Source organism: Lissotriton helveticus, chromosome 1_1, assembly GCF_964261635.1.
Source record: "Lissotriton helveticus chromosome 1_1, aLisHel1.1, whole genome shotgun sequence".
Classification (NCBI taxonomy): Eukaryota; Metazoa; Chordata; class Amphibia; order Caudata; family Salamandridae; genus Lissotriton; species Lissotriton helveticus.
In genome coordinates, this window is record NC_136057.1 from 2,092,907,172 (window position 1) to 2,092,931,535 (window position 24,364).

At 42.4% G+C, this 24,364-nt stretch overlaps 1 protein-coding gene across 1 annotated transcript in view; it reads left to right on the plus strand.

Annotated features, from left to right (window-relative positions):
• Nucleotides 1-24,364, plus strand: part of LOC144766616 (vitellogenin-A2-like) — a 124,967-nt gene that overhangs the window by 61,123 nt on the left and 39,480 nt on the right. The window contains exons 23-30 of the mRNA XM_078650405.1: nucleotides 1,379-2,242; nucleotides 4,455-4,502; nucleotides 10,135-10,230; nucleotides 12,498-12,710; nucleotides 14,505-14,647; nucleotides 17,259-17,397; nucleotides 17,492-17,627; nucleotides 17,738-17,924. Coding sequence (XP_078506531.1) covers nucleotides 1,379-2,242; nucleotides 4,455-4,502; nucleotides 10,135-10,230; nucleotides 12,498-12,710; nucleotides 14,505-14,647; nucleotides 17,259-17,397; nucleotides 17,492-17,627; nucleotides 17,738-17,924 — 1,826 coding nt within the window. The remainder of the gene's footprint in view (nucleotides 1-1,378; nucleotides 2,243-4,454; nucleotides 4,503-10,134; nucleotides 10,231-12,497; nucleotides 12,711-14,504; nucleotides 14,648-17,258; nucleotides 17,398-17,491; nucleotides 17,628-17,737; nucleotides 17,925-24,364) is intronic.

The window sequence follows — 24,364 nt, forward strand, 5'->3', positions numbered from 1 at the left end:
CTCTTTAGTGGTGCCATTAGTCACCTTATCCTTTCTCTAACTGACAAGTACACTACCAACTTCACCAAATGTATGATTAATTTGGCAGGCAGAATGAGATCTAACTGCATGAAACTCAACTCCAACAAGACAAAAGTGATGATCTTCTAGAACAAGAACTCTCCTTGGGACTCAACTTTGTAGCAATCAGAGCTCAGACTCATGCTCACACCAACTGGCCAAACACCACAAATTTGAGAATCATTCTGGAAAAGCTCAACATGGCAGCACAAGTCAATGTAGTTGGCTCCTCCGGCTTCCATATTCTCTGCATGTTCAGCAAGATTTGTAAATGGCTACCCCTGTCCACCAGACGCGCCATCATGCAAGCCCTCACCACAAGCAGATTTGACTACGGTAGCACACTCTATGCCGGGATCTCGAACCATCTCCTCCACCAACTCCAGATCACCCAGAATGCCACAGCTAGATTAATCCTTGACATTCCATGATGCACTTAGATCTCTCCACACCCAGAGAGCTCCACTGACACCCCATCTACAAACGCAGTCAATTCAAACTCCTCACACATGCATACAGCATACACACAGCACAACATCAGACCAACATACCTGAGCAACTGCCTTCACTTTCACAAACCCACCAGAAACCTACTCTCAGCCTAACTCGAACACAACTCCGGCATCCACAAAAGCAGAACGGGAAATTGAGCATTCTCCTACATCCCACCTAAGACCTGGAACGTCCTCCTTCAGCACATCAGGGCCTCCTCCTCACTTCTTGAATTCTGCAAGAAGCTGAAGACCTGGCTCTTCAACTAACTCTGGGGGGCAGACACCCAACACCTTGAGATGTATGCCTATATGCCTACTCCAGCGCCTGGAGCCCCTCATGGGTGATTAGTTGCACTATACAAATCCACATTCCATAACGTGTATGTAAATCATGAGTCATATGATCTGCAGTTCAAAGTGTGCTTATGATGGGAGAACTACAAGGGTCTGGTCTTTTTAGCTGCATACACTTAGAATTTGGATGTGTGTCTAGATCATGAGTATCCTAATGATGGGAGCTTGGTGGTGGGAGGGACATGTGACTGATACACACTTTGAGGCTGTGTGTGTGTTTTTTTTTTTAGAAATAGAGAGGAAGGCAACAATGGATTATGAATGTTGTATTTGTTTGTTGCCCTACCCTGTAGAAAAGGCCTTGTTGGGCAACGCAGCATCCCATAATGCTGTTTATATGTACAATTCAGACAATTTATTGAAAATGCTTTCCTTTCTAAACATGAATCAAGTTATAATTTAAAATCTCTACATGTAAGTGTACATTTATATGGCTCAGGTTTATTCTTTCATTTTATTGGGTATTGTAGACACATTCACACCGTGATGACAGCTCAAACTCCAGCTCCAGCTCCAGCTCCAGATCCCGCTCTAGCTCCCGCTCTGGCTCACCCTCCAGCTCTAGTTCCAGCTCCAGTTCCAGCTCCAGCTCCAGATCCAGCTCCAGCTCCAGCAGCCGACGTAGCAAAAGCGCTGACCAAGATAGGGGAAAAGTTACTGAAGCCCTGAAAAGCAGAGACCGCAAGCATCCCCAGTCTGGCCAGAGGGCACATGATCTCAAACACCAAGCCAAAAGGAGTTCCTCTTCATCCTCTTCATCTGCTCAGAATGCACATGGCCACAACAAGCACCATGCCAAGGAAAGCTCCTCTTCTTCTTCATCCTCTGCTCAGAGTGCAAAGGATCACAAGCATCGTGATCAAGACAAGGAGAAGGATCGCAAAGGAAACAAGAACAGGCACCAGAAGCAAAGTAGTAGCAGCAGCAGCAGCAGATCAAGCAGTGGTAGTAGCAGCAGCAGTGCCCAACAATCCAAACATCAGGGTGACAAGAAGCGCAATCAGCACCATGCCTTGGGTCATGCACACAGGAAGAGTAGCAGTAGCAGTTCCAGCAGCAGCCATTCCAGCAGCTCCAGCAGCAGCAGCCAGGCGAGCCGCAAACATGCTAACCAACACCAGCATGAAAATAAGAACCAACACCAAAAGGCAGGCCAGCAACACAGAACGAGCAGCAGCAGCTCCAGCAGCAGCAGCCAGGCGAGCCGCAAACATGCTAACCAACACCAGCATGAAAATAAGAACCAACACCAAAAGCCAGGCCAGCAACACAGAAGGAGCAGCAGCAGTAGCAGCAGCAGCAGCAGTAGCAGCAGCCAGTATTCCAGACATCAGGTGACCCCCCCTTATGTTAGGTTTTTTTTCTTAATGTAGGGCTCAGGTTAGGACAGCATACACATCATAATTTTTTGCAAAACATAAATGCTATGATAATGCACAGTTTAACAACAAGCATTACAGTTTAGTGCTATAACAGTATAATCATACCAAAGTCTGGGTCGCTTTCTACATACACTACCTCTTCAATAGTCATGTGACATTAGTTTAAACATGCAACCTAGGGCCATATGTATAAAGCCAATTTGTGATCACAAATGCTGAAATTTGCAGAATGTCAGCGTTTGCGATCGCTAATTAGCAGTGTGCAATGTAGCACACAAAAACCCCCTCGCAAAATAAGGAATCTCAAATTTTGCGATTCCTTATTTTGCAATTGCATTTAAGGAATCCCAAATTGGGATTCCTTAAATGCTATGTAAGAAGCACAAAAGAAAGTGTGATTTGGCCCTAAGGAACCACAAATTACCACCAAATTCACGTTAGTGGTAAATTGCGATTTCACTCAAAAATGCACTATTTTGCACTTTTAAAGGGCCATGTGGCGGGCTGTGCGCCACATGTGCACACATGCACATTTCAGGTATGCAACAGGATGTCCTTTTACACCCTGGCACCCTTGAAATTGCATTCTCAATTTGCGATTCTCTAATTGCTAATCACAAATTGAGAATTCCTTCCCATTCATTCCGATGTGCCTCCTTATTTGCAAATCTCAATTTGCGATTCGCAAATAAGGAATATGTGGGATTCGCAAAATTATTATCAAATCCCACATACATAGCAATTTGAAAATTGGAAAACTCTGTTTTCATACATATGGCCCCTAGTCACAAAAGTCGGTATTATTTCCCTGTGGCCATGATCAGAATACTACCTATCAGTAAAAGATTGTTGGGTGCACACTGTGTTATTTAGAAGTCATCTAAAAATTTAGCAGATTTGTGAAGGTTAAAATTAACCCTCGAAGATGGGCAAAGTTGGCAAACTTGGTACCAGCAAAGTACACCAAGATTCCCAAGTTCACCCATTTTTATGTTGGAAGAACATTTTCAGGAAAGGGAATCATTTTGCGAGCGAATTTGTTACCCCAAAAACGTTTTTGTGAGGCACTTCTCCTAATAATGTCAGGAAATCAATTTTTAGTGGATGTTTTCTCTACGTGAAAAGTTGAAAAAACGTTCTGAATTTGAAAAATGAAATCTTCACAACTTTGAAGTTGTGTATTTACCTAATTGATAAATATACACTTTTGAACGGATAATTATGATATATATCAATGTCATGGTTTTATTTACAATTTAAGAGGCATTTTCTAACCCAGATGTTACATGACAAACAGTGTGGCAGGTTTTGGAAGACAGCTCAGTTGGTTAAGGTAGCAACTGTCCCCTGTACCTTGGTATGAATCCCTGCAACGTTTAACCCCTTCTGCGCTGATGATGAGCTCAGCTCGTCATGAGGTTTACCTGTTGTGCGCTCATGACGAGCTGATCTCGTCATGAACCGCGGGGTTTTAAAAACTTCAGCGCGCAGCGGGAAAACCCGCCGCGCGCACGTGGTTAAATGGCTTTTCAGCCTTCTCATTTTGCAGGCTAGCTAATTGTGGTTGGTATTAACATTGCATCTTAGAGCTATGGTGGTAAGACCTTTAGGATGTCTAAATACAACTGATAATCTGGAGACAAACAATAGAGGTGAATCACAGAAAGGATTAAAAAACAGCACAAAGAAACTCATGCCAAAACATACCGACCTGCAGGTGAAAGGCGATAGGCAGGAGGTGAATATGGGGAGGTGCGGGAGGAACATAGGGCCATATTATCAAGAAAGGGCGATACATTATCGCCGCTTTTATCGGCAGGAAACTGACGCTAATGCGGCGATAATGGGCTTGATAATATGCCCTTGTGAATTCCCATAGAAGCCCAGGTTAACACCAGAATGTATCGTCCGTTCTTGATAATATGGCCCATAGGGAGGAAACTGAGACGGGATTCGCAGGGCATGTTTGTGAGTGAAAAGCGAGACAGGAGTTAAAAAGAGTACTCTCACAAAAAGAAAATTAGGTAGGCAGAGACACACGAGGGTACCCGAAAGGCCTGAATCACAAGATATACAGCGATTGACCATTTTCACAGTATCAAAGTACTATCTATTAAAAAAAGACCTTAAAACATGACTTTCTTATCTTTTTTCCACCTTGTAGAGTCCAGCGATTTTTGAATATCGATTCAAACCAGCAAACAGACGAGCAGTAAGTGTTTTAGTCTTTTCTTCTGTGGCAGAGTTTTGTCAGATGCACACTTCTATTTTTCATCCTGAACAGTAGTGAGCTGAAAAAGCAAAGACTCATACAAACCAAGAAGCCTATCCCTTAATTTAAAAACTACTAAAATCATCATGCCATTCTGTGCATGATAGAATCATACCTTAATGGAAATACCTAATGGCCATTACCATTTACTGCATCCAGATGTAGGTTTTAGACTTTGGGCCTTACATGCCTAGGGCAAATATCAAAGCAAATCCAACTGATTAAATAAAAATACCAACTGAACCTAAAATGCTCACCAAGCACCAGTTCGTAGTCAAGATGCAATTAGAATTGTCCATAATGCAGATCATTAGATGCCCAAAACCCATATGCAAAGAACCAGATCCAGAAGAAATCATTAGGGTCTCACCTACATGAATTTTCACTTGGGTGTATATCTTAATCACCAATAACATATGTTAAATGCAGCATCCCATTATTATAAGAACTGCCTGGTTTAGAGAGGAACGAATAACTTTCAGAGGGCGAGACAAGAAAACATATATTTCACCCTTGGGAAGAGGGGATCTAGGGCACATGGAGCTGTGGATATAAACGTGATTATAAAGTTACACCAACCTGTCAAGCCCTGTTCTACTTCACTGTTTAATATAGTGATATGTCCACTTAAGGACTGGACGGGTTTGCCATACGAAGTTGAATTTCCCATCTATACAAACAATCTCAGCACCCTCCTCTGAACAAAATTGAAACCTATCTAGCACATGTATAAAAATGTATCTTGCTTAATAAGCACTGTGTATGAATCCATTTATCATGAAGCTAGCAATGTCCTATATTGCTTTTAAAATTGCATTTTTCGAAATTGCTTCTAGCCGTGTAGCCACCACGTTTCATTCAAAAGAACTTCTTCAGGACACAATAGTGGTAGTCTGAAGTCATTTACTCCTGTTTAAGTTCTTGTTGGATATAGGACAGTCTCTCCAACGTAGTCTTTCAATGATGTTGTTCATAAACTAATGTTCAGGCTTTTCATGAACCAAAGGCTTTATGGTACATTTCTCTTCTTCTTCACGTTCTTTTCCTCATTAATTTAGCTCTCATTGTGTCCCAGATCACTCTGTGAGTAGCTCCAGGAGGCAGCAGCTTTTCTTAGTATGACGTCCTCACCTCACAAATAACAGGAGCTTAACATTAAAACTTTGATACATGCAGCAAATGCTATGGCACCGGTCACCAACCGTGAATCATTTGCTGTTGAGTGTCCTGCTCATTGCGATTATTGTAACACAAGGCCTGCGCAGCTACATGGATGTGTTCAATGTGGTTGCCCCTGTTTGTCTGTGCCCATCCCTTTGATTAGTGGCAGGTGTTGATGTATTCAGGGCACCTTTCTGGGGCATGGAGTTTATGGTTGAAATTAGGCCTGAGCGAAATCTCAATGACACTGATGTAATTTATGTCCGGAATTTTGGGAATATTGCTTTATACTTGTTACATAAAATTTCTAACAATATGCAATTATCCCACATCATGTAATTATGCTCCGTTCTTGGAAAAATGATAGTACATGAGTGTGGGAACAAAACCAATGACCAGAAAGCGAGCGGTTGTCATTCTCAGTATTTTTGGGGCTTTTGTCCCTGTAATGCGTCTTTGCATTCAAAATGGGCACGAGGGCGCATTTTACATTCAAATACAGCTTTAAATACCATATTTACATTTTGTGTAATTACATGTAATTTCACACACTCAAACTTGTAATGTTGGGAGAATGATATGCTGGATCTCGCTACTTTATATTTGAAAATGTTTGCTAAAGAATTATTTTGGTTAAAAAAAAACAAAATAACATTGTAAAGCACCTGGCCAGGCCTAGTGTCACTTATTTTTTGTCGCTGCTGTGCTCTCACAGATGAGGAACCCAAAATGAAGGCTCAAGGGGGTGCCCGAGGGCAAAGGGGTCCAATGCAGAAGATAACATTTATTGTGACAATCCAGTTAGACATAAGGGCCACTTTGGAATCTGAAGTGACAAAAAACCACTTATGAATTGCCTGTTTCGACTGGGAGATTCAGTTAGACTTGCACGTGAAATATTCTCAACTCAGAAGTGTAGTAATACAATGTTTTATAAGTCTTTGCACTCGCATCTGAAACGATGTACACCATTTACAAAACAAGTAAAAAGCTACTTTAGCCGCACATTTCATTGATGTGTAAGGTATTAGACAGAAAGCCGTATTTATTTCTCTTAAAACTGCCTGGACATAGCTTAGCCCGTTCAAAGTCCATGATTGATCTGTGAACTACTCAATACATATTCCATGGAAGCATTTTCAATATTTTATTTAGGTATGACTATTTTATCTCAATGTATATTTATATCATTTTAAGTCCATATTCTGATTAATGTTTTTAGAAAAACAGAGAGTTTCTGACATAATATTTTGTAATATCCTGAAACACCAATCAACAGTTCTGCATTGGAAGTCTCCCTACTAAGACACGTGTTTGAAAGGCATATGAAGAAATAGCTATAGGGTTCTATATCATAATTGTTAATATGTGTACACTGTATTCTAAAGTGTACAATCATCAGACAGCCTATAGATTTAGGGACATGCTCTTGATGGCAGAAGAGATTTGAAAATTTAGGGGCTGATTACGTGTTTGGCAGTAGGGTAACCGCTGACGCTTTTCAGCGGTTCGACAGCCCGCTTCCCTGGCAGTCCGACCGATGGATTGCGAGCAGGGCAGGAAGACTGCCTCAAGACTGCCGCCACTGGACTGTTCCCATGAGGCACAGGGTCAGACTGATTTGCATGTCTGAACTGGTGTGGTGGAGTGAGCTAAAGAATGATGATTGATTAAACCCAGATCAGTTGACTGGGGGTGAGTGTTTGATTTGCTGAAACGCTGCGTCCATCATCTCCTTTGGTATTGCTTTATTCGCCCTAAGTTGGCAGGGTATGCCCAGACGTGGGTCCCTTGCTCACTCTGCCACTGGATTCAAGATAGCCTGGCTATTGAATGTTATGAGCCCGAAACCGGTTCCAGGATGCTTGTTTCCGGTCCAGGAAAGACATGGTTTGGCAGTTCGGGCTGGACTGTTCGGGCTGGACTGTTCCCATGAGGCACAGGGTCAGACTGATTTGCATATGGCCATGTCTGAACTGGGGTGGTGTAGTGTGCTAAATAATGATGATGGATTAAACCCAGATCAGTTGACTGGGGGTGAGTGTTTGATTTGCTCAAACGCTCCGTCCATCATCCCTTTTGGTATCGCCTTGTTCGCCCTAAGTTGGCAGGGTATGCCCAGACATGGGTCCCTTGCTCACTCTGCCACTGGATTCAAGATAGCCTGGCTGATGAGGGTTATGAACCCGAAACCGGTCCCAGGATGCTTGTTTCTTGTCCAGGGAAGACATTGCTTGGCTGACTGTTCCCATGAGGCACAGGGTCAGGCTGTTTTGCATATGTCTGAACTGGGGTGGTGAAGTGAGCTAAAGAATGATGATGGATTAAACCCAGATCAGTTGACTGGGGGTGAGTGTTTGATTTGCTCAAGTGCTCCGTCCATCATCCCCTTTGGTATCTCTTTGTTCGCCCTAAGTTGGAAGGGTTTGCCCAGACGTGGGTCCCTTGCTCACTCTGCCACTGGATTCAAGATAGCCTGACTAATGAGGGTTATGAACCCGAAACCGGTCCCAGGATGCTTGTTTCCGGTCCAGGGAAGACATGGCTTGGCAGTTCGGGCTGGACTGTTCCCATGAGGCACAGGGTCAGACTGATTTGCATATGTCCATGTCTGAACTGGGGTGGTGGAGTGAGCTAAAGAATGATGATGGATTAATCCCAGATCAGTTGATTGGGGATGAGTGTTTGATTTGCTCAAACACTCCGGTCATCATCCCCTTTGGTATCGCTTTGTTTGCACTAGGTTGGCAGGGTATGCCCGACGTGGGTCCCTTGCTCACTCTGCCACTGGATTCAAGATAGCCTGACTAATGAGGGTTATGAACCCGAAACCGGTCCCAGGATGCTTGTTTCCGGTCCAGGGAAGACATGGCTTGGCAGTTCGGGCTGGACTGTTCCCATGAGGCACAGGGTCAGACTGATTTGCATATGTCCATGTCTGAACTGGGGTGGTGGAGTGAGCTAAAGAATGATGATGGATTAATCCCAGATCAGTTGATTGGGGATGAGTGTTTGATTTGCTCAAATGCTCCGTCCATCATCCCCTTTGGTATCGCTTTGTTCACCCTAAGTTGGCAGGGTATGCCCAGACGTGGGTCCCTTGCTCACTCTGCCACTGGATTCAAGATAGCCGGGCTGATGAGGATTATGAAGCCAGTCCCAGGATGCTTGTTTCCGGTCCAGGGAAGACATGGCTTGGCAGTTTGGGCTGGACTGTTCCCATGAGGCACAGGGTCAGACTGATTTGCAGATGGCCATGTCTGAACTGGGGTGGTGGAGTGAGCTAAAGAATGATGATGGATTAAACCCAGATCAGTTGACTGGGGGTGAGTGTTTGATTTGCTCAAGCGCTCCGTCCATCGTCCCTTTGGTATCGCCAGCCGCGGTCGGCAGTAGGAGTTCCTGCAGGGCGGTGACGTGGGGAGGGGCAGGGTGGGGGGGTAGTAATGTATGGATTACAGAGTTTAACAGGTAAGTAACCATATAAATAAATAAAACGAATTTCATTGCGTGCACTGCAGTGCGCGCAACACAATTTGTTTTATTTATTTATATGTTTACTTACCTGTTAAACTCCGTAATTCATACATTACTACACTCACCCTGCCCCTCACCCTCCCCACGTCACCGCCCTGCAGGAACTCCTACTGCTGACCGCGGCTGGGTATCGCCACTGTCTACAGCAGCAGCAAGTCAAAGGCGGCCCATAGAGGCGGTACTGGCATTGTTTTTACTGAACTATTCACTTACTACTTTCTGACAAATTTTTAATGGTGGGCACACAGCCATACGAGTGTTGGTGGAAAGGCATTTTAAGAAGCCAAATATTGAGCGGTGGAGAAGTGTGCCCATGTGAAACGCAATGCCAAAAAGAAGGAGGAATCGAAAAAAGCACAAATACGCCTGACTGGTTGGGATCACATTCCGGATGTGTCCAGCAGTCAGCGGTGTATGCAACATAAACATTTTCCTGCTCATTTCCTGAATTAAGAATACCGTTATCATTACTCCGCCACCGTTCACCTGCCAGCCCGCGGGAAAATCCTAATACTGTAGGCAGGGAAGCCAGCTGCTCCGGTGAGTGCTTGGGTCACAGTTGCGGCAGGTTGGCGGTAAAACCACCAAAGTCATAATCAGGCCCTAAATAATGCAATGGCACTGGTCAGATTCTGACCACAGGTTTATCAGCACATCTAAGCTGCCTTTCCATATTTTCCATGCGATTCAAGATTAAGGTCTAAGCTACTTGAATGCAACATTTGTTTGCAATAGAAGCAACATAGATAAGATTGCCTAGCACAAGTCTATGGACTTTTGGCATTTTCTAATTGGTGTCTCTAGTTTGTGTGTTTTTCCTTCTTCTGTTCCCATGATAGATGTATCTGCTCACCACCATCCTTCAATTTTACAGAATTCCAACAGGAAAGCTTCCAGCAGCAGTTCTTCCTCAAAATCCAGTTCTTCAAGCAGCAGAAGTGCTTCCTCTGCACATAAAACTCAACACATGGTAAGTGCAACATTCACACAGAAATGCTTCATTTGAGGGACCCCAGATTAGTAGAATTTGAATTTACCTTACCTAATGAGGACTAGTTTGTATTTTTGATGCTAGTGTTAAACATCTCTCAGGTGTTTCTTTTGTGCTCTCCTATTTAGCATTTTTCTAACATGGCAACCGATTCCTGCTGCTATGATTGCATGAACTGCAAGACTGTATTAAAACCTACACTATTTTATAGACATTACTGTAGTATAAAAGAATACATGTATTCTTGATCCATACACGGGTGTATCTGCTATAGGACTGGGAAATGTATGTGTATAATCACGAGAGAGTAAACGTCTCAACATACCTTACACATGGATGTAAAGTTTTTATAAAAATGTTAATTAAGTGCTTCAAATTCTTTAGAAGCTTGTTGATATTTTCAGAATATCTGATTTCGAAATATGTAGGAATAAGGGGAAGCTGATCTTAGAAAATGACTCTAACTACAGTTCATACATTGCAAAGCAAGGTGCATTAAACCCGAGTAAGTGGCTATCTCCCTGGGTATAGACGTAAACTGACCAAAAAGGAGTTAACTGCAGGTCATTATAATAGAGCTTCTCAGTGATCAGATTTCAATACTACATAAAAAATGAAGTCTGTACTGTGGTATTCAACACAACCCCACATTTCTGTGGTATGTTAATGTGAAAAAACAATCCTCCTAAGCTTTCATGTTAAATCCATAGACAGCAAAAAAAGGTTATCTGTTTATGTGTGCATGTATGTATTTGGTATCTGTTACGCGCATATATCACCCAAAGGTCTCATTGTGCTAGCTTATACTCAGAAACCCAGGGAACAAGAGGGGGGGGGGCGTCTAGGGGGGATGGGCTCAGAACAGCCAGGTTTTGTGGGATCTGTGGAATTTCTAATGATCGATTTCCATGCAGAGGTTTAGAGGCAGGGAGTTCAATGTCACTGGGGCAATTCTAGAAAAAAATCTGCTGCCGTTCTTAACTGTGCGGATCTTGGATATGGTAAGAAGTTGTTTACTAGTGGAGCGAAGGGTTTTTGCTGGTTGATGTTTTATCAGTTTTTTTGCTAGATATTGGGGTCCTTTACTGTTGAGGGTTTTATGTACCAGACAGCATAGTTTGAAGTTGATCCGCTTTCTGATAGGAAGCCAGTGAAGAGTTTTTAGGCTAGGGGCTGAGCGCGAACGGGGTGGGAGGTTGAGAACCAGCCTAGCCACTGTATTCTGCGGGACTTGAAGCTTTGTTAGATGTTCTTCATTTATGGGTGCTATTAAGGCATTATCGTAGTCCAAACTGCTTATGATTAGTCCCTCTACTAGAGGCATGCTAGCGGATAGAGGGACCCCTTTAAAGATTTTTCTGAGGCTGCACATTAGTCCATAGCATGTGCGAGCCACCTGGTTGACGTGATCAGACATAGAGAGTTTGTTGTCTATTATCACTCCAAGATTGCGGGCTGACGTCTTAGGAGACGGGCAGGGTCCAAGGGCGGGCAACCACCAATCATCGGGCCACAGCTTTTGGGCATCACCAAAGTGTTATATTTCTGTTTAACTAGCATTAATTAAAAGATGATTGTTCATCATCCAATCATTAATGTCTGTCATGCATTGCTTGAATCAGTGTTTAGTATTGGTAGGGTCAGGTCCAAGGGTAATTAGCAATTGGGTGTCATCCGCATACGATACTGGTTCAAAGCTGTAGGCTTTAATTATCTTGGCCAAGGGAGACACATACAGATTAAAAAGCGTAGGGCTTAGGATGGATCCCTGTGGTACACCCTTGTCAATGGGCTGGCAGCTGGAGGTAAAGGCTCCTATTTAGACCTTAGATGTTCGGTCAGTCAGATAACTCCTGAGCCTTAGAACTCAAAATCAGGATTTTTTTAATGGCATAGTTGGGCAGCAAAAGCACTAACTGAATTGAGCAGAGACCACCAAGGCGTGGCACATCAGCTTCTTCTTATGCCCAAAACCGAGACCATATAGAAACCATTGACCACAAAATATGTGTACACTCCAGGCAAACACTATCACCACTCTCCTACATTGACAGGTAAACTAGCAAAGACAGGTTTCTTTCTATAAAGGCTTTTCTTCTGGGCATATCACCCTGATGTTAAAATATATCCAACAACTACAGCACTGCAGCATCTTCTGCAACAGATGCTGTTTGCCTTTGGTTTCCAGTGACTTAAGTTAAGCTTCATTTTAACTATATATTACCATGGTTTTCCCATTGTTCTAGCCACGCTTTATGGGAGACAACAAGCCCCCAGTGCTGGCAGTTACTGCTCAAGCTGTGAGAAATGACAACAAGAAACAAGGATACCAGGTGATCGTGTACGCTGACTACCACACCTCCAAGCCCCAGATCCAGGCCTATGCAGTAGAAATCACCGGCTCCAGCAGATGGCGCGCTTGTGCAAATGCTGTCATTGTCAACTCTCATGAGGCACAGGTGAGGCACAAAAACTCAGGTTAAAAGGCAAAGCCACTTTAAGTATGATTTCACTAAGATTTATATACTGTGTTATAATGTCATGCCACTACTTGAGGCAATTGAACAGGAAAAATAAAACATGATTATTCTCAGAAACTGAAACCCCATTAAAAACCTTACAAATCTATTATTGAACATTTTGTGGCATTAGATCTAGACCCAAAATCACTGTACCACTTACCAATAATATTTAGATCTCTCATTTTTCTTGGTGATTGAAAAAAGTAAGCCTCGCCTCTCTTTGTGACTGAATTATACATTTATAAATCAATGTCAGTACTTCAAAGTTTTTCTGTCTTTGAGAGAGACCCCAAACATATCTCCATCCTCTAGGAGATTAGCTTAGTTATTGAGTACCCTCAAAAGTAATTCGAGGCTGAGGGGAACTATGCTCCACAGAGTGCTGGTAATTCTTTGTGACATAGCTCAATAAAAATTGCGAGGACACTTGGATTTTTTCAAACATATGTGTAATTCTGCAGACAATAAAACTAGAAGGAAGCTTTCTACCAGACACTGTGAATGATCAAAAACATCTTGTAACAAACCTTTTTAACCACTTAGAATGGGAAGATCACAAGAAATTACGAGGGTGCTCATCTGTATAAATCTTAGACATACACAGAGTTAATTACACACTTGGTTCCAGTGCAGGGCTGATGAATGGCCTCTGATGAATTTTCACTGATGCTCAATTGTGGATCCAAAAGGTAGATCAAAAAGAACCATCAGCCCTTAAATAACGACTTACAAATTCGTCATTTTACTTGACGCTATGTAAACCTGCATATCTCTAATTGCATAAGAGAGAAATATGATACTAGTACGTATGAAAGGAGGTCTTGTTGTTAGTAACATAATTCAGTCTTTTAGATCAATTACAATCTTCCAAAAATTGCAAGATGGTTTGTGCCTATCACTTTCGAATCCAAAGTAGCTGAAGTTCTTTTCAGAAGGAGGCATGTAATTTAGTTCTTAGAAGTTGTCGTAGGCATGCAAATCAACACATTCCAAGAGAAGACTTTTGAAAGCTTTCCCACTGCTTTAACTCAACTTTCACTTTTAATGTTATTTCTTAAAATACCTTAATTAAACAGGTACTCCATTTTGCAAATTTAAAGAGGGTATATTGCTTTATTAAGCTATACTATTAATTTGCTATGACAGGATAGCAATAATGAAAAGATGGGAGAAGCATTTGTTGATAGGCCCAATGCCAAGTACGCTAGTTCGTTTTGTGAATGATGCCCATTCTAAACAGAGGCTATAAAAGGAAGTTTGTAGACATCCCAATCTTGTACTACTAGTCTGGAGCTCAAGATCAAATGAAATCACCTCACAAATTCATAAGCTACTTGATAACTATTTCAAAGGAAGCAATAATTTGTTGGAAGAGTCCAAAACCTCAAATAAACGAGCAATGGTGGAACGAGGTGAAGAAATATATAGAACTATGCAAAGTGCTAAAAACAAAGTAAGTATAAATAGGTTGTTTGGTACATGAGTACCCTAAAAATTACCTTACATAATATTAAATAAAAATACCATCAGTTTAGCTGATTTAGATATTAACCACCAGTGCAATGATTTAACAAACGTCAAGCGTACCAGCAATGCATGACAGGCGTGGGCACTTTAGTATTTTTGCTATTGGATTCAGCATGTTAAAAAGTTAAACTACGCGTATAGAATGAATTGATGAATTGTTAGAAAAAATCGAATTGCCATGGACTTATTTTCTGTCTGTTTCAGGCTCATTTGAAATGGGGGCGCAATTGTCAAGATTACAAAGTAACAGCTAAGGCTGAAATCGGTCATTTTGGTAGCCAGCCTGGCCTAAGGATAAAGCTAGAGTGGCCACGAATTCCTTCAAAGCTCAGAGATGCCCAGCAGTGGTAAGACTTTATTATTTTCTTTAATCATTTATAATTAAATACAGCAAAAATGTGCTTGTTTGCTAAGTAATTAGTGTAGGAAGAGTACAGTTCGAAAATAACTCTGACTCAAACATGAGAAACTTAAGGATTGTGCAGATCAGATAAAATATTTTGCGGTACCTGGCATTGGACCATAAAGATTATACAGAAATAATGATGTGTGTTAAAATTCAAAGTTGAAATGAGATTGTCAAAGGTAAAGTAAATTCAAAAGACATTATGTTGATGGTCTTAATTCTTTGAAAAGAGAGCATTCATTTGTACACAAAGATTTACTCCTACATAAAACTAGAGTTCTCCAGCAGCCAGTATTTCACCCGTGTTCTCCTTCGTAGGCATTTGTGCATGCCTAAATGTAATAGGTGAACTGCTACACTTGTAAATACGCAGCAGAAGCTTATGTGCATTTTATAACATTTCTTTCTTTATTTATGCTCATTGAGGACTGCCTTTTCTTGCACAGCCATCAGTGTTGTTGGTATTCCCATTCAGTATAGAGATTTACTCCTGAGAACGATAGGATCAATTTTCAAACCGTAAACAGGGAAGAATGCACCTTACAAACGTCTGTCTGTGTTACGAAAACACACAAGATCACAAGTTCCCACTCCTCGTGTGAGAACATAGGCTCCCATATAGACTTCCACGATACAGCAGTAGATTCATCTGCAAGTGTAAATTCCTGGTAAATTCACATTTGTAAATGCAAACTAAATTAAAGTCGTAAAACGGGCCACTTGATCACCTCCGTTCAACCAATGTGTTTGCATGTCCTCTAGACTCAGGCTCTACAACCCAGAGAGAGTGCTGTTGTGGAAGAGCAGATATAGAGTGGAAAGTAATGTTTTAAAGACATAACACCTTCATTTTTCAAGTTTTCAAGATTTCTATAATTCCCATACCTAGTTGCTATTTTAGAAAAAAGAACTATAACCACATTTCAAAGGCAGTGAGGTGAAGCATTGGTCGTGCACTACTGGGGTGGGCTTAAACATGGAGCCCATCTCAGCTGGACAAAAGAACTAGAACCAAATTTGAAAGCCAGGTAAATCATATGTACGTTGAGTAAGGTAAGGTCAGTTACAAGTACTCCGGCTTCCAATTTTTCACAAGTGAATAAAGCATGCTAGGGAGCAAGGGAGGAGAAAATTTAGGTGTGCATTTATTTTTATGTGGGGCATTTTCCTGATAGCAATGTCTCACTTGGTATATTGACTCAACTTTCATCCACAGTTTTGTCACTAGTGGTTTTTTCATGTGTGAGGAAAACCAAGTATGAGTTCACATTCAAATTTTGTGCACTATTACTTTCAAAATTGGTTCTTAAACCTTGTACCAGTATGATTTCGCAGCCATCTAATTTTAAAGTTCCTGCCATGGGATTCTTACATTTCTCACAAATTGTGTGAGTTGTGTTAATACCACCCCTGAGACCTGTGTTTATACCACCCGCGCCACTACCGTAAAAGAAAGCTATTGGCAGACCAAAGAGGCATCTGAATGATGTTGTATTGCTGTCAATTGTACTCTATAGTTTTCTTCATCACTTTTCGCTGTTTTTGTGTAAGTGTAAGGACAATAATGCAAAACATAGAAATAGGACTTTGTGAATAATACTAAAGTACAATAGTGTTGCCATGAAAGAAACACTGCTGCTGCCTTTGGTACAGGGGGCCGATATTTCATCACTGCTGCAAAACCAGCCCCCTGTACCAAAAACGACTCCCACTGGTCCAAAACCGACCCCCGCCCCTCCGGCCCACTGGGAAAACACCCAGTGCTCGCTGCAGCCAGTCCGGCCCTGGAGCAACCCAGTCTCAAGACACTCAACCCGAAGTGAGTCTAGTTGTCATATTCTGAAGCAGATGGAACTTAGCTAAGAAATGTGTGGCTACACGAGCTGGGGCACTTTGCTTTCATCCAGGCAGGAAGAGACCGCGCCCTGGATTGCTGTTTTGCAGCAATCAGTAGGTAAGATTGGATGATTTTGCAGAGTGTTCTAAGTCATGGAAAGCAAACACAGGTGCGTTTGTTGACCTGCAGCATCAGTGAAAGATTGCAATAAACATGAAGCCCTGGTGAAGCGCTGTTGGGGTAGGTTCAGGTTAGGAGGACATCTTAGAAGGCCACCAAGTGTCGAACCAAGAGGAGGTTGAGACTTGCAGGCACCTCTGTCTTGTTAGTGTTTAAATACAGAACCCTGAAGCTCATTCACACATCAATAGGGGAAGAAAATAATCTCATTATATGACCTGATAATGAGTTGGGTATCATCCAGGTAACAGGAGAATATAAATCTGGATGAACAGATGAACTTCAAAAAAGGAGAACAAGAATAAGGATATACATTACATAAAGTAGGGTTTATCGATGAAATTGATCAATATAATGATAAATCCTCCTTAACTCACAGAGAAACGAATGGTGCACCAAATAAGGCATAACCGAATATAGTTTTAAATTCAATTGAATTACTTGTTAAACCATAACTCGTAACACGTACAAATTTTAACTAGCTAAAATCTATCTTCAGAAGTTCATGTGATTCATGTTGGTGATTGTCTTGCAGGGCTGCACAGTTTGTTCCAGGAGCTGCATATATGGCAGGATTTTCTGAAAAACTTCAAAAAAATCCTTCCCGGCAGGCAAAGATAATTCTTTCTCTAAGCTCTTCCAGGACCATTGATGCGGTTCTACAAATACCCAGGGTAAAACGCCTCTAATAACATATAAGTAAAATTATCTTATACATTTTGCAAATGTAGGTTTCCATGTAATATGACTTTGTGTCCCCTTGCACAGCTCACACTCTACTATAGAGCCATTCAGCTCCCGTTGGCGATCCCGACTGCTCGACCTGCGCAGACTACAGACCTTCAGGCCCCCGGGTGGAACATCTTTACTGAAGTCCCAACAATGCTCATGGACTCCCTCAAAGGTATGTCTTTTATGGGTACCACAAGAAGAGTTAACATTTTCTGGACTACATGCTAATGGAAATGAGTTCCTTGTTTATTTCTTCTAAATAGAAATGTTGTTTTCTCTTAGGTCATTGCACTGTCTCACACAATAGAATCACCACCTTCAATGGTGTTACTTTTAACTACTCAATGCCTGCAAGCTGCTACCATGTCCTCGCCCAAGACTGTAGCCCAGAGCTGAAGTTCCTGGTAACGATGAAGAAAGAAGAAGGATCTCCTGAACAGAAGGCCATCAACATCAAACTTGGCAGCAGGTAATGCACGCTGAGCAGCGAAGTGTATTGCAGTTCTAGACAGGCCCTTACCACAACACATTTTGTGAACCTAAGTTGAGATACATCTAGATTTATATCTATACCATTTCAATCCTTCCATTCTTTCCCCACTGGGCCTATGTATCATTGCAACAGCTTCACTGCTCTGTACACATTTCCCATTTAAGCTTTTGTCAAAGTTACTGTTTCTTTTAATGATTTCTTTTTAGACTTTTTGCACTAATCTCACTTTCATCTTGCATACCACCCAGTAGAGTCTTGGTTCCCTATATCTTTTGTCCATCTTGAGGGAGATTCTCAGTTTGGTGAGAATTTAAGAATAAAAGCACATGTTCTGTCAAATTGGGATTAACCATACATGGTTAGTAGCTTCAAAGTTCCTACTACAAAAGAAAAGAGAGTTTCATGAACCACAGATCTTGGGAGTACTTACTTTTCCAACAATGGTTACAGAGGAGGCTGTCGTGAGACATCAAATAATATGGGCATGAGATGTAAGAAGCATAATAAGACTTGTATATCACAAAGTATAGTGTATAATGTTGTGGTGGCAAAATCAGGATCAAATTGCTTTCCTACATCTAAAGAGGCAAAAATACCTACAACAACCACAAACAATGACAGCTATCAGAAAAGAAAAATTGTTAAATGCTTAAACTTTATAGGTACTAAAATAGATATTTTTATTTTTCAACCAGAATTATATCGTTTAGAGCATAATTTATTTATGTAACTCAAATATGGAATTTTTCCCTCACAAGGAATGCTCCCAAGGATACAAGGTTGTCAATGGATGACTAAGATGTTGCATTTGAAGGTCATCATGGGCGAGAAAATGGGCAAGAAAAATCTGCCCACCCCCCTCTGGCTGGGTATTTTTAAAAAAATATTATAATCCTTGTGATTTTGCAGCTATGACTGAAAACTGGTGCATTGATCTCTAAGAGCCATGAGCGCTAGTGTCAGTGCACCTGCTGCACTAATGATAACTACACCCTCAGTGAATGAATGAGCTACAATTACGCTTCAATATTCAACCAAATTTGCAAAACATATAATATCAGAGGAATCTTTCGGAGAGCGGCCTGGCAATGTATAATGAAATATTTCACTAGCAGCGAAACTGGTTGTAAATGATTTTCTGGGTTTTCGATGTTTGACCGATTTAATTAAGGACTTTCCATAGTTTAAGACCATTTAAAGACTGTAATAAGTGAGGAAGGATACTGATAACATTGTCTTAAATCAGTTTCAAACCTTCATAAATCAGGGGTTTTGGTTAAGGATCTCAGGTACGTGAACTGTCCTTACATAACGGGTTGCAAATACAGTGCAAAGTTCGTCACTGTTCCCTATTTGTGTAAAGTTATAGAGAAAATTGACTTTATTAGCTCATTGTAAATCTAAAGAGGGATACATTTACCCTGTTGCCAGAGTTACATTGTTTTGGCTCCTCCTAAACAAAAGAAGCCCATATAAAACTCAGAATGTGTCCCAATGCAATCTTCAGTGACACGACTGACAACTGCATGAAGGACACATTCCCACCAGAACTCTGAGATCCGCATCTCAATTCCTACGTGAAGCCCCCTACTTTAAAAAGACCGAATTGGTGAACTAATGATGTTAGTGATAAGTAACACTTGCAACTTGGATCAAAGTGCCTATCCATCTACGCTTTCAACCAGAGCTCAGGCACATCAAAAAGAACTCACAATATTTCTGTCGTCACCCAGCTTGTCGCTAGTCTTGGTATTAATAGCGCATTTAAAAATTACAGTTTTGTCAGCGCTGAGATAGCTCTTTTTGAGGTTTAGTTTTGCGGTAAATATAATAAATAAATCGATAAATCACTGCATTTTGATGCCATGCCTCTCTATATTGCATGGCAAATGACATCTCCCAACTACCACACAGTATTTTGCAATAAACATTGAAGTAATATTTATAGCCTAATACGTTTACGAATGCATGAAGAAATAGGTTTGACAAACACCCTTGCTCTTCTTGCCCTTTCACTGTGTGTTAAGTAAGCATGCAGTGCTTAATTTGAGACCGTGGTCTCCGGTGCTTGGCAGGGCACTTAATTATTCTCACTGCACTTATGACACTCTGCCACATGACGCCGCTGCTCATCTAATTTAGAGATGAGTAGAAGAAGTTTGTTTATGAATACAATATACATTAAAAATACTAATGCCTGCCTCCCCAGCCAATCCTTTAGCTTTGGGGACTTGGAACAATGTGAACTGTCGCCCTTGCAGGGGAGAGAGATGGTTAGTAGTTGTGCCAATACCGTCATTGGCAGCGATGACAGGGCTGATGCAGCGTTTCGGAACCTAGATATATTCTTTTATAAACTGGACCCAATTCATAAAAAGTTCCCTCTGCGCTGCATCAGTTAATACCACTTAGCAAAAGTTTGGTTCATCTTTACTGTCTATGGATCTTTGTATAAGAGGGCAGTGATTGTTTATTAATAATACTCCATGAATTAATACAATACCATAATAACAACAGACCCCTTTGGTAAAGTTGATTAATTTTATCTAATAAATGTGAAATGTTCACAGAAATACAATACAGCACAAATGCATGTCATTCACAGGAGAAAACATACATAATACAAAAAACATCTCAAGATCAGCACATTGAAGGAATGGATACATAGAGAGACAGAAGAAGAGAAAACATTTGCAAATTATTATTCAAATCAGACAACATGAATATTACCTATCACCCAAGATTCGAGGAAATGGAAATGCTACCCTCTGGCCATGAGAGTAAACAAGGCACTTCAAGTAGATTTAGTGCAAAGATATAAAGGTCAGGATCAGCTGTTCATCAGCCAGCCCTCAAGAATTGGAAACAGTGTCACAGCTCTCTCCTCTCAAAAGTTAGGAAAATGCAGACAACTCCTCCTACTTTCTAGATTTAGTCATACTCTATTTTCTCACAAGTCCAACCCAGTATTTTATCCATCCCACGTGACTAACAATTCTAATTGGCTAAAACGAGGTAAAAACAAAACTTTTGAAGAACACCATTGCTCATAAAGCTACGTCTTTCACTGGCCTCAGTATCTCTTTCTTCTGCAGCATGCTCATGTTCCATGTAACAAATTGTGTTAATCTCCTCTTCCAGAGGAACTTGCAGCCTTATTCATCAACGGGCCGTTTTGCGAGCCCCTAATAGCGATTCATAGCGAATCGCTATTAAGGACTCGCAAAACGGTATTCATGTAGGAATTGCTAAATAAATAACGATTCCTACACATTCCTTATTTGCGAGTAGCAAAATGCTAATCGCAAATAAGGAATAACTCCCCATTCATTCCTATGGACCAAAAGGCCCATAGGAATGAATGGGGAGTATTCCTTATTTGCGATTAGCAATTAGCTAATCACAAATAAGATAGCGATTTAAAGGGTGCCAGGGGTGTCCAAAGGACACCCTGTAGCACCCCTTAAATGCAAATTGAAACAGGTGTTGCGCACACACATGTCCAAAGGACATGTGTGTGTGCAATATGCAACTTAGAAAAATGCTTTTAAAAGCATTTTTCTAAGTTTTTGCTATTTACCGAGAGGTCTGACCGTCTGACCTCTCGGTAAATAGCGGCCCAAAATTGCATTTTCGCAATTTTAAAATGCTTCATGAATTGCATTTAAGGAATCTCAAATAGAGATTCCTTAAATTCAATTCTTCGCAAATGTGCGATTTCTTAAATAGCGAATTTTGCATTTGGGATGATGAATCCCAAATGCAAATATTGCACTCGCAAAAGGCAAGATTCTGAGAATCTTGCCCTTTGCGAGTGCAATTTAGCTTGATGAATCAGGCGGTTGGCTGTAAAAGTATTCTTTGTCTTCCTCTGCACAACCTTGGCCTTCAGCGGAGATTACATTTCTCTGTCAGATTCTTCTCCCCACACCACAGTTCTGAATGCTCAAACTGCTTTTCCGAGGCCTTTATCATTTCAGAATTAAACCCTTTCCATCTTTCTAAGAAAGATGTAATGTGATGTAAATATAATTTTCACACAAGTCTTCATTTCTAAATGGGTTTTTGCAAAGCACTACTAGAGTTATGCATAAAATCAAAGCATTATACAAATAATAATTCCCAGCCTTTTAGTTATTGGTTTCAGCATTAGTTATGCACAGGCTTGCGGCCTGCTCCTAACACGTCCTCCCCATCTCACGTATGCATGCGCAATTTATTCAAACACTATTAGTATCATACAGTTAATGATTTTAGATGATTAATTCACTAAATGAGAGGTTCAATCCGAGCAGGTTTTATTTCACAAAAACCAAGCTCCATCAGGGCAATGGGTGGTGTAAGCTGCTGTGGCCTCCTGGCCATGGCTCTGGCACTTATTATTCACAAATTAAGCGCTGGCACTTATTATTTACAAATTAAGTGCTGGAAGAGGTGTGGTGCAGCGGCCAGGGCAGCTGACTTTGGAGCACAGAGTTCACTGTTCAATCCCTGGCTCCGGCCTCAGCTCAACACCATGTGACTCCGGGCAATAGCTCACTTCATTTCCATGACGGCCCCCGCATTTTGAGACCGGTAAGGGTGAGTAGTTCACGCTTTACAAATGTGGATTTGCATTTTTTTTTTACAAGCAGACATCAATCCCCGTACATGCAGAATACAGTACACACCCTTAATCAAGAGAGGCATGTGCTTCTCTAGTCTGCCAAACCATTTATTTTCTAAGCACTGTAACAAAAGCGGCGAAGTCACCCTACTAATCAATCAATCAGTCATTTGTTAAGCGCACTACATACCCGCGAGATTCTCAAGGCGCTGGGGGGGGAGGTTGGGGGCCGATACTGATCGAACAGCCAGGTCTTTAGTATCCTCCTGAAGGTCAGCAGGTCTTTGGTCTGTCGTAGGCTCAGTGGAAGGGTGTTCCATGTCTTGGCGGCGAGGTGGGAGAAGGATCTCCGCCGTGTGGTTGTTCTTCGTATGCGCGTGACGGTGGCAAGTGAGAGGTCGGCGGAGCAGAGCTGGTGGTTGGGGGTGTAGAAGGAGAGCAGTCTGTTGAGGTTGGCTGGGCCGGTCTTGTGGAGTGCCTTGTGTGCATAGAAGGATATCCTCTTGTTTACCGGGAACCAGTGCAGGTTTCTCAGGTGGAGGTTGATGTGGCCGTGCCATGGTACATCGAGGATCAGTCATGCAGAGGCGTTTTAGATGTGTTGTAGTCGATTAATGAGCTTGGTCGGGGCTCCCGCGTAGAGGGCGTTTCCATAATCAAGTCTGCTGCTGACGAGAGGGCCTGGGGGACTGTCTTTCTTGTATCTGTCGGGATCCATCTGTAGATCTTGCGGAGCATGCGGAGGGTGTTGAAGCAGGAGGAGGAGACGGTGTTGACTTGCTTGGTCATTGAGAGCGTTGAGTCGAGGATGATTCCCAGGTTGCATGCGAGGACGGTGGGGGTCAGGGCTGCCCCCAGTGCCGTTGGCCACCAGGAGTCGTCCCAGGCTGACGGGTTGCAGCCGAGGATGAGGACCTCCGTCTTGTCCGTGTTCAACTTCAGATGGCAGATCTTCATCCAGTCTGCGACGGCCTTCATTCCTTCATGGAGGTTGGCTTTGGCGGTGATGGGGTCCTTGGTGAGGGAGAGGATCAGTTGAGTGTCGTCGGCATAGGAGATTATGTTGAGGACGTGCTGTCGGGCGACGTGTGCGAGCGAGGCCATGTAAATGTTGAACAGTGTCGGGCTGAGGGAGGATCCTTGGGGTACGCTGCAGATGGTCTCAGAGACTTCAGAACGGAACGGGGAGAGGTGGATGCTTTGGGTTCTGCCGGAGAGGAAGGAGGTGGTCATTCCAGTGCCTTGTCTCGGATCCCTGCGGCATGGAGGCGTGCGCGTAGTGTGCGGTGGAAGACGGTGTCGAAGGCGGCGGAGAGGTCTGGGAGGATGAGTGCTGCAGTCTCCCCGTTGTCTAGCAGGGTCCTGATGTCGTCGGTGGCGGCGATGAGGGCGGTCTCGGTGCTGTGGTTGCTGTGGAACCCTGACTGGGAAGGGTCCAGGATTCTGTTCTCTTCGAGGTATCAGGTTAACTGTCTGTTAACGATTTTCTCGATGACCTTGGCTGGGAAGGGGAGCAGAGAGTTGGGTCGGAAGTTCTTGAGGTCTCTTGGGTCTGCCTTGGGTTTTTTGCGTTGATCTCTGTCAGAGATTGATGACGTTGCGTAGGTGGGATGCGATGGAGCTGCTTGCTTTGTTGAAGACATGATGCGGGAATGGGTCTGACGGAGAGCCGGAGTGGATTGTGCTCATGGTCTTGATGGTGTCATTGATGCTCATGCTGGTCAAGGCTAGCAAGGGGACGTGGTCGATGGTGTGCGGAGGGTCTGTTGTGTTGCTGTCTGTTGGGGCTGTCTGGGTGTTGAAGCTGTCA